The 12,495-nt window shown below is 28.7% G+C and overlaps 1 protein-coding gene across 1 annotated transcript; it reads right to left on the reverse strand.

Annotated features, from left to right (window-relative positions):
• Positions 1 to 11,098: 11,098 nt before the first annotated feature.
• On the reverse strand, positions 11,099 to 11,599 carry LOC127105665 (uncharacterized). The gene has a single exon (XM_051042870.1). It carries the CDS (start codon positions 11,597 to 11,599, stop codon positions 11,099 to 11,101), a length of 501 nt encoding a protein of 166 aa, XP_050898827.1.
• Between the last annotated feature and the right edge of the window lie 896 nt (positions 11,600 to 12,495).

Consider the following 12,495-nt stretch of genomic DNA (forward strand, 5'->3'; position numbering starts at 1 on the left):
ATGTATTCAGAAACTTTCTCATTATTCTTCATGTTGAGATTCTCATATTGTTTTCTCAAGGACTGAAGCTTCACCTTCTTCACTGATGCGTCACCACCATAACATCTAACCAGTGTGTCCCACGCAGCCTTTGCTGTCGTTGAATATGCAATCTTCTCAAACACATTTACATCAACACATTGATGTATGAAGAACAATGCTTTCTGATCCTTCTTCCTTACTTCCTTCTGCGCGTTTTTCTGTCCATCTGTCGCATCTGCTGCTACCGGAACATAACCATCAGTGACAAGATCTAGAACATCTTGAGCACCGAACAGTACATGCATTTGGATCATCCAACGATTCCAGTTTTTACCGTCAAATACTAGAAGTTTGGTGTTCATGTTGCCGTTTCCGTTCATCTTTCTACCTTGCACAGTACACTCAGATTTCTCACACAGTATTTCTCAACCCACAGAATTAAAATTTTGATCAGATTTTGTTCAAGATTCAACACGAATCTAAGAATCAAAATCAAACACACAAGACCTCACGTTCACTCGTGTTTCCCGTGTTTCCCAATGAATCTGAACCGGAGCTCTAGATACCAATTGTTGGTGCAAAGGTAGAATGAATGATGAATATTCTATTAAGAGAATGACGGTTACAAAAACATGATAAAAGTTACAATGATTGCCACCCTATTTATAAGTTAAAACTAGGGTTACTTGAATAGGATAAAATACTAAAATACCCTCTAACAAACTTAGGGGCTAAGAAAATAGTACAACTAATAAATATGAATTACTTCTAATAGTTAGCACTAAATATGAATGAACACATCTTTTATTTGGTGATACTCCAACATTGTTTTGACATGTTATGAGAGATTATTTCTTTTACTAGATGTCAAATTTAATATATTTATACATTTTAATAATTTTGTGTATGAGAGAAATCGAATCAATCTAATGTTTTAGTAGAGTTCTTATTAAGTAAATTAAGTAAATAAAATTTTATAAATTTTAAAATTATTTAATATTCCATCACAATACTTTATTTTAATGTATTATAAGTGTTTAGGGCTTGCCAAATATCAATTAAATTTGTTCAATTTATAAGTTAAATTTAGGAAGAGAACTTCATTCACTTACCTATAAGTGAAACTTCATTCTTGGACATCACATAGGAGAAAGACATTCATCTTAATCGTTGATCTATATCCAACGGTTGCACGCATAATCTGTCAGACAAATTGAGAACGATTCTAAATGTCACCTCTATAGGAGTGAGATCTTGAGTCACGTCTTAGTATTCTTTTACGCAGTTTCAAAAGTCTGTCTCGTTCAAACACTAACTTGAATGTTGGAGTGCCAACTTTTTGCATGAACCCTTCTCTGATCACTGGATAACCACCATGCATAGAGCTTATTTAAAGTGGTCATCTTCAGTCTTTCATTTATTTATGTTTCAGTACGGAATAGTGGCGCCGTTAGTGGGAATTATATTTTGATTCTCTCAAATACTTCGATTTTCTTAAGTTAATGTCAGAAATATTATTTCTCTTATCTTCTCTAATGGCTTGTTTGAAGCCAGATCGTACTCGCAACACAACTAATGATCTTCGATCAACGATACACATTCTTCAAGTAAACGAATTTTTGTGTATTTTAGAATGAGGAGAATCCCTCTCACTACTACGAAAAACACATATCATAACGGTTGGAAAAGGGATACCGCCACGTAGGGACGGAGTCAGGAAAATTAGCATATGAGGGCAAATACATACATATATATATATATATATATATATATATATATATATATATATATATATATATATATATATATATATATATATATATATATGTATATATATATATATAATGAAATAATATAAAAAAAATTACATTATATTCAATTATGTCTCACAAATATATATATATATATATATATATATATATATATATATATATATATATATATATATATATATATATATATATATATATATATATATATATATATATATATATATATATATATATATATATATATATATTTAAAATGTAAAATATGTATTATTTTTTAAAATAAATATCATTATTAGTATAATAGCTTTTTAATCTCTAAATGTAATAACAATAATTATAAAAAATACATAAGTAAAAGATCTAAAATTTAATTTTATTTAAGAGTCATTAATTAACTATACAATGAAAATATACAATGTCACGTTATTTTTCATTATTATTTTAATTTTTAAAAAAAATAAAATTTTAAATCAATTAACATTGAAGGTATTATCAATCAAATTAAAATCTACATTGCCATATTAATTTAGAATATTGTTTTAATTTTAAAAAATTAAAATTTTAAATTAATTAAACACTAAGAATACATGTACCCAACAAAAAATAACAAGAACCTTCCTTAATTATATGTCATAGTGATGATTCATATCATCTAATGCATTTTAACTAAGAATTCAACGTAAACATTTAATACAAAATTCGATATCAATTTCATGACACCGAATACTATAATGTTATCATTGATTTCAATTGTAATGGACACTTATTTCAATGTTAAATTACATATTAAAAAATTAAATCAATTATAATATTGTGTAATGTTAATTTATATGTCAATATTAATATGAACTATACTTATATTAGTAGTAGTGCATATGTGTGTTAATTTATATGTCAATATTAATATGAACTATACTTATATTAGTAGTAGTGCATATGTGTGTGGGATATTAGTGGGGGCATAGGCCTATATAATCCAATATATAGCTCCGTCCCTACCGCCACATTATACCAACTGTTATGAGGTAAGGTGCGTTAGTGTAGATAAGGGACTTAACACCAATTTTTTTAGAGATTTAATACTAGATTTTTTCCAGTGTTATTGCTACCGGTATTATAAGTATGATTTTGACACATATTTTAAAAAATGTATGATAAATCAATTTAACACCGCTAATAAACTGGTGTTATAAGTGTTACATATGGGTGTTAAAACTAATATTCGACACATTTTTTCTCCTTTAAAGAGGTGTAAACACTTATAAATCATACATACTTTTTCCAAAAACCGGTGTTAAAGTTTAATAGAGAATAGTTTGATTAGAAACCAACTTATGACACTTGTTTTTACTTTAAAAAAATGTAGAACATATATATCGTACCAATTTTCTCCAAAATTGGATGTTAAAAGTTTAACGGAGTTATTTGGTTAGAATCAACCTTTTACACCTGTTTTTTTTATTAAATTAGACCTATAAAGTTTTCGTATAATGTTTGTATGGCATATGTATCGCACATGTTCTTTATTAAAGTTAGTGTTATAAATGACATCGTGTGTGATTTAATTTTAAATGAACCATCAACAAATATTCTTTAAAATGGATGGGAAAGAATATACAACATAACTGTTTAATCTTAACTCGAATTGAGGTTACATTTGACACCTATAAATTTATTATTATTATTATTTCAACTGAATAAAATTAAACTCACAAATTTTAGATTAAATTTAACAAATTATACCAAAGAGTGTAAATCCAAATTTAAAAGAAAATTATATTAAAAAAACAATATTAATTAATAAGTCAATATTAATTCTTATAAAACACCATCTTTTATGTAACTCCTTGTTTCTTTCGCTTCAAGTTGATCTTGTTCTTCAACTATTTGCAAAAAGAATTGAGTCCAAAATTGTTGGATATTATCAATAACATCTTTGTCATATGATGATGGATAATTATATATATACAAATATAAAAAATAAAATAAATTAAATTAAAACATGAAGTGATATGATTTACATATTAAACATTGAAATCTTTTGTTATTACCTCATGTAATCCTTGAAACGTACTAGTTTGGATAATATAAAACATATTCTTCATAACATAAGAACCGCAAGCCCAACTATTGTCTTGTTGATGTGCCTACAAATTAAATGAATTATATATATATATATATATATATATATATATATATATATATATATATATATATATATATATATATATATATATATATATATATATATATATATATATATAATTCAAATGAAATATCAATAAATTTAAGACAATTTACTTATCTTGATAGATATAAAATTAATTTTTTTATTCCTAATACAGCCTCTCAAGATGTTATACCTTACATTGCCATAACAACAATCAATTTCGCCAGACGGATCAAAATCGCAAGAGCCTTTACACGATCGTAACACGGGTACAACGCGGCTGTTTTTTTAAACCGATAGCGTGTAGCCATTATAATGCTACCAATAAATTTGATGACGGGAACCAGCTTTGTGATATTGTATTGTGTATGTATTATGCTAACAAAGTAAAAGATAAAAAATAAAATTATGCATAATTGACAAACTAGGGATGAGAATTTGTCTGATATAAAACCTCGCACGGAGAACCTCTTTGTTGAGTACAAAGTAAGATATGCTATTAGAAACATTTAAAATAAACTAATCTTTTTAAATGCATAAAAATAGATGGAAATACTATAGGAGAGTGCTTGAAAGAGTGAGTGTGTATTTGCAGCAGATGATATGATTAATAATTAAAAAAATGTCATACCACAATAATCTCGTTACGAAGTCGTGAGTTGCAAGTAGGAGGAAACATCGATTATGTATGAACAAATTGAGATATAATCTAAGTTGGTAGTAATACAGATCACCAATTCTAGTTCAAAAAAAGAATGAAACCTAAAAGAGAGAGATTAAGTTTGTGATTCAAAATCGACTTTGAGAGAGTTTATTATTCAAAACATTTTTTGAGGGGATTTTACAAGTTTGATTGACTGAGAGAAGGATTCAGAGAGAAGCTGCAATCATAAATCCTAATATGAGAGAATGAGAGTTTTATGTGATAAGCTTCTTAAAGTTTCAAAAGCATATGTTTTTCAAAAGCCCAAATTTTGTGAAGAACCGAGATTCCCTACGCCAATTTTAATCATTTATTAATATAATTTTGCTATTACATTTATAAACGAGTATTTTATATTATATTATATTATCCAAATTTTCTATTATATTATATTTATTTTTCTTAAAATCAAGTATTTTATATTAAACAAATTTATTTGTTTTAAAAGTAATATACCTTAGACATTTGTTTTTCTAAAAATTTGTTATCATTTAATTATATAATTTTGATATCATATTTATAAGCTGGTTTTTCTTAGTTGGTTTAGGAATATATTTATTTATTCTAAATAAGATACAAAATTTAATTTTGCTGACATATTTAATTTTTTAATATCAAATATTATTTTACAAATATATGTTTATTGTTTTTTTTTATACTTATTTTCTTTAAAATCAAGTATCTTATATTAAACAAATTGATTTGTTTTAAAAGTAAGATACATTAGACACTTCTTTTTAACAAAATTGCCATTGTATATAACTTTTATATCCTTTTCTAAAAAATAGGTATGATATCAATAATTCTATTTTTTTTTACTAGTTGTGTGATTTTATGTATGATGTTTTCCACAATGATCGTGCGACCATGATTATAAGTTATATAGTGCGCCACCTGTCATAAAGGTTACGTTAAACAACCATTGTGATATTCTTTAATGCATAATATTTAACAACGGTTGGTATAGACAATCCTTGTGATTTATACACCTGAGTTTATTATAAACTATGTGGAATGTTTATGTCACCAATGCTCACTAAACATGTAACTTTTCAATCTGATCTTGAATATTATAACGTGACAAATTAAGTTACATTAGAAGCACAAGTTCATGTTCAATGCTTGACAAGAGATCTTCAACTAAGTTATCCGCATTTTACTCTTTAACATTTAGAACTTTGTTTAATGCTCTTAGTTCTTCCACCTCTCATTCCTTCACCTCTAATTCATTTTGCAAAATATTATTTACTTGGTAAACAAAATTAGAGTTGGAGAAAGGGGCGGTGGAATAAATACAAGCATTAAATAAAGTTCTAACGGTTAAAGAACTAAATGCAGATAACAGGCTGAAGAATTCTTGTCAAGAATTAAACATGTACTTGTTTTGTAATATAACTTTACCATATTATAATTTTCTAATGCAATCTGAAAAGTAATATATTCAGTAAGGAATTGGAAAAACATTCAAACCACATAAGATACAATAGACTCTTCTTTTAAAACAAACATTAACAACGACATTCATCAACAATATTCATCAACCACAAACCTTAAACAACATACACGATACAACAAACCTATCAACTCATATAATATTTTAAAAACGTACATGTCCGATAATGGCATCCATATGAAAGAAGGATGAAGATAAAGTTAGAGCTGAAAACTTGTGTCTATTTTGAATGGATATCATTCTGGTTCTTTCACACAAGTTTGCAACGCTCACTTTAGCTTCATCTTTGTTATTAAAATAAGCATCCCTACCTACAAGTCAAAACAAGTAGAAAGTTAAAACATTATGAAACAAGCTATTGAAACATAAATAATAATATATAAATAAATTTTGAAACATAAACTATAGTGAAGACAAACCTGTAAAGTAGCTATTTGCTAATATTTGATGCAACAAAGGGATCCTTCGAAGAATACGAGTTGGTTGTATATGTTTGGGGTTTCCATATGAGAGAGATGAGTGACAGAGATATTATGGTCATATTTTGAGAGAGACGGGTGAAAGAGATGTTAGAGATTTATGTTGAGAGAGGCGACTGTAATGTACTCAAGCGAGAGATAATTTCGGTTATATATAAGTAAGTAACACCTTTCACCACGGTTGACAATATGAACTATGACGAAATGATTGTAACTTATACCATGGTTGATTATAAAAATTATGGTGATACACAAGAGCAAGCCCATTATGTTGGTGTTAGGATTCAAACCATTTCACTCTATGTTCCTTTCCCTACGGTTGGTACATATGACCATTGTGAAATGTTCTTTAGTAAATACCCAAAAAAGTGTCCAAAAAAGAACTATTACCACGGTTAGCAGAAGACCATTGTAATATTGGTGTTACGAAATGTTTATTTTGTAGTAGTGTATATGTATATGAGAAAATGTGTCTACAAAAGGAAAATCGTCCATGGGCTTTTTAATGCATCTAATCGATTAAGACCTAAGTTTAATCAATTAGATGGGTCAAATATGGAAGGTTTTCAAATCCGTTGTCACTAATCGATTAAAAGCTTTCTTAAACAATTTATAGGTGTTACAAAAAGTTAATCGATTAACCATAGTGTGTTAATCTATTATCTAGTGCAGAAAACACTCATAAAGATTTAACCAAACTACTAACCAACTAGGTACGTGTATATATATAATATTTTCATTTATAAAATGAGAGAGGCTTCAAAAACATTTGAGTTTATGTGTGAGAGAGTTGGATTAGTTTCTTAGAAGTTACTCTTATACTTTTACAATACATTAATCACTCCAACACAAGACCATTCGAGCTTTCACACTTCTCTCTTTCAGAATCTTGAAGCTTTAAGATCCATTACTTGATTCAACACTTTATCTGTGACGTTTTTAATTGATGAGGTTTGATATGACTTTTTTGATAGGCTTCATCACTAACTGATGCTCAACCACAGATCCTCAAAGACACCATCAAATGTCGATTGACAGGTGTTGTCATCATTAAAACCACCATTATCATATGCAGGTAATTATACTTATAAGCACATAGTTACACATTTTTCTTTATAAATCAACATTTGGTTTACCCTTGTGAACGCGCATATTCCTCATATAAACATGCAACTCACACCAACACCCTTCAACCAAACAACATCATGCAACCCATCCAACAACAAACATTCTTTAGCTCCCAATTTTCAACACAATCACCTTACATCAACACCCATCAACCAAACACCAAGCAACTCACCCAACAACAATTGTATTTTATCCCTCAGTTTCCACAATAACCAACATACATAAATACCTCTTAACCAAATAATCCACCCAACAATAACCATAATTACCCCCCCCCCCCCCCAATTTTCACAACCACCAACTTACACCAATATTCCTTATCCACGCCACTACATGCAATTACTATAACAACATGCATACTTTATCCTTCAATTTCTACAACACATAACTTACCTTGCAACTCCTCAACCCAACTATAACTTCAAAATACCTCAATAATAATTCTCGTTTTATCAACGCTAACTCCATCACCTATCTTGCAAAAAAAAAGTAAAAGCACACACATCACAGACACTACCCAATGTACGGAAACGAAACCAAATAGAAAAAAATAGTGTGTATGTCTTCACAATATAAAGTAACAATGAATGAACTGACTACCAACACATATTGAATCATGTACCAATAACTCTCATTGAGAAAAATTACTGCGAGCCTAAACAACTTTTTCAAGTCAAACAAATATAGAACACCGAACCATAACTAAGAGAAAACTAGTACGATGGCGACAAGGTCGTGAAATAGAACAAAAACATTAGTATATTGGTGGCAACTCAAACGCCTTGAAACATAGACCAGATGCAAGACATACAACTACCAACCAACAATTAGAAACGGGTCCTTGTAGATATTTTAGGCCAAAACAGCTGAGAACCACCAACCACCACCACGATAAGGTCGAACTGTTTGTCAAAGAACCGTACAAATTTAAGTAGAACGAAGGTTTACAGCAGCAACAAACAATCAGTCGAACCAATTGCATTGGAGAACCGGTCACATAGTTATGAGAACCCGGCGACAACACCAACTCCATAGACCATTTGAGAAAAACAGTCATACTTAAGTAAACGGTGGTTCATAGTAAGGTTCTCATCCCGTCACCAAAAAGCCGCATTGTATGATGAAATTGAAGAGAAGAAAAAAGGTGGATGGTGATTACAATCGAAGAGAGAGGAGAGAATAAAGGTTAATTAATTAGAAATTTTAAATAAAACTTATAATTATATTAGGATATTTAATTAATTATAACTATAACCTTTTTTTATTTAATCAAATTAAGATATTTAAATCGCATTTAATCATGAGAAAAGAGATGATGCACTGCCAATGTAAAATTATTTTATACTATCAACCAATGACGTTTATGTATTCCATAAAGTCAGATTAAATTTTTTAAACTATTTATATAACATGACAAAATGATGTACTCTTTGATAATGTAAATTTTTTTACATTGGCGACACCATTAAACTTTGTAATCATTAATTAACTAATTTAATATATATATATATATATATATATATATATATATATATATATATATATATATATATATATATATATATATATATATATATATATATATATATATATATATATATATATATATATATATATATATATATATATAGATAAATAGATATATATATATATATATATATATATATATATATATATATATATATAGATATATATATATATATATATATATATATATATATAGATAGATAAATAGATATATAGATATATATATATATATATATATATATATATATATATATATATATATATATATTATATATATATATATATAGATAAATAGATAGATATAAATATATAGATAGATAGATAAATAGATAGATATAAAGAGTATTTGACCTGCATGCTACTCCTGTGAAAATATTTTCTCAAAATGCCACTTGCTGAAAATAATTTCCCAATATGCCACCTTTTTTGTCCTGTAGTGGGAGTATTATAATATATTTCATGGTCCTCCATCCTAGATGGCGGACGCCCCCAGAGGTCCAATTGGGGTGCGCCATCTGGGATGGAGTGTGTATTAAATTATTATTTTTATTTTTTAATTTTAAAAATAATTTAAAATGATTAAAATATTTTTTTAATATTAAAAATTAATTAAAATATTATATTTAATTTTAGAAAAATTAAAAAATTAACTACTTTGATATATAATATTTTTCATAATTATTTAATATTAATTAGTTACATTACATTTTATATATAATTTGTAATAAATATATAATACTAATTAAGAATTATTATTTATAAAAATTAATTAATTAAAATTTCGAAATTATATAATTTTTTTTGTAGTATTTGTTATAAATATTTAATATTACATAATATTTCGAAATTAATTTTAAAAAAGAAAACTTAAATTTTTTTTTAAGAAAAATGAATATTTTTAATGGTACTTACAATAAATTTATTAATATTTGTAATAAATATATAATAATACTTAAAAATTAATATTTATAATAATTAATTAATTAATTGTTTTAAAAATAAATTGTTCTAAAATTAAAATAAATAATAAATAGTGACATATTATTAGAAAAATATTTAATAATAATTAATTAAGATTTTGAAATTATATAGCTTTTTTTGTAATATTTGGTATAAATATTTAATGTTACATTTATTTTTTCCCGCCCAAATAATATTTTGATATAGACTTTTCCCGCTTAAACCATAGTATAATATTATTTTTTATTTCCAGTAGGTTTCTTATAAATATTGGAAGCATATGACAGATGAATATATCAGTTGTGAATGATGTTTGTGTGTTGCATTGTTTTCTTTGAAACAGATAAGCAGATGAGGGTTTGTTTGAATCCACAATGGAAGTTCAGGCAGTTGGTTTCTGCCATCAACGGAAGTTTTGGACAACTGGGTGGTCCGATTCGACGTGTTAGAAAAATTGAATATTATTGTCCTTACATAACTCTTACGGATGCTAGCCCAGATGGGACATACATGCATTATTGGGATCGTGTAGAAAATGATCTGGATGTTACTTGTATGTTTTTTGCGCATAGTGGAGAAGTTAGTCGAGGTGTTGAAGATCCACTTGTTTTAGCTGTTGTCGTTTAAAATGATAATATGATCAAAGGTGTTGTAGTGATTAGTTGTTATAACGTGTTGGAATAGTTGTAGTTTTTTATCTTTAGATGAAGTTGTTATTATGTTGTAATTTGTCTTGTGTTGTAGAAGATAATGTTACGCTCTTAATAGAACTTGTTGTTGGAAAAAGGAAATACACGAAATATAACGAAGATTGAATATACTAAAACTTCAGACATAACTAAGTAGAAGGGCCAGGCCTGGTTGGACATTTTCTGCGCATATGTCCTATTTCTCGACAAATACCACACCTCCTTTTTTCTTTTCAGCGTTGTCCATTTCAGTTCTAATCCGACAACTGTTTGGGCGACCTTTCTTGTTTCTCCGCATGCGGTCGTTGTGGCATAGCGTGTCACCTTCATATTGTGGCCAACTTGTTTCGGTCGGGATCCCGAGGAAACTTTCCTCGTAGACCTTAAATACGTTTACAACTTTGAACACGACAGCTATATGCACATAATAGTCTTGTCTTATGCTTGAACACGCTGCAATAACATGTGAGCAAGGGACATGAAACGTTTGGAATCTTCCACACTCATACGTAAGATTCTGAAGTCCGACGTTGTAATGGGTAGTCGGTTTGTCGTCACTATGATGAACAGTTTCCTGGACCAGGAAGCAAAACCTCTCACGATCAAATTGCATAACTGTGTGGCTATTTGATTTGATTACTTCCTCCTTAATTCCCTTCATGCAGTTTTCAGTGAACAGTTGGCCAGAACCCAACATTTTAGTCCAATCATGTCCTCTTTTCCCAAACAGTGTGCCCATTCGATAATATGTTGATTTTACCAAAGCGGTAATAGGTAGGTTGCGTGTGGATTTTAAAATTGAGTTCATCGATTCTGCGAGGTTGGTAGTCAAATGACCCTAACGTTTCCCTCCATCAAATGATCTCGTCCATTTTTCTCTTGGAATATTGTCTACCCATTCTAACGCTTCTATGTTAACCTTACGTATCTCTCCCATGTAGTATTTATATGTTGCCTCATTTAATGCATACCCTGAAAATGAAAAGGAAAACTAAATTAGTATGTAGAAGTTAATGTTAGATATGGTAACAAAGATATTTTTTGGAAGATACCCATGTTAATAATTTTTTTCCGAAGTTCCTTGTCTCTGAATTCCCTCATGAAATTTTGAGCTATATGTTTGATGCAATAGACGTGTGAGGAGGGAGGGTGTTGCCAGCCATTATCCGGGTTATTATGGGTACTCTTTATTGACTCATGTCGATCTGATATCAAACATAGGTTGGGTTGTGGTGTCACATGCATTCTAAGATTTCTCAAGAAAAAACTCCATGCTTCTCCAGTTTCACCCTCTACCAATGCAAAAGCTATTGGAAATATGTTCCTATTTTCGTCTTGTGCCACAACCATTAACAAAGTTCCCCTGTACTTTCCATATAACCATGTGTCATCCACTTGAACCACCAGTTTGCAGAATGCAAAACCCTTGATGCATGGTTGGAAAGCCCAAAAAAGGCGGTGAAAAACTCTAGCACCACTGATTTGAGTCCCTTCATTTGAAAATATAGGAAGGGTCTCGAGTTCTATTATAGTACCTTGTAGAAATGTTTTCATGACCAACAACCATTGCGGCAGGTCGTTGTATGAAGTCTC

This window comes from Lathyrus oleraceus, chromosome 1 (genome assembly GCF_024323335.1).
Source record: "Lathyrus oleraceus cultivar Zhongwan6 chromosome 1, CAAS_Psat_ZW6_1.0, whole genome shotgun sequence".
Lineage (NCBI taxonomy): Eukaryota > Viridiplantae > Streptophyta > Magnoliopsida > Fabales > Fabaceae > Lathyrus > Lathyrus oleraceus.

What these genes read in the sequence shown, in the direction of transcription:
- LOC127105665 (XM_051042870.1), bottom strand. Translation starts at nt 11,599, where the DNA reads ATGTTGGGTTCTGGCCAACTGTTCACTGAAAACTGCATGAAGGGAATT.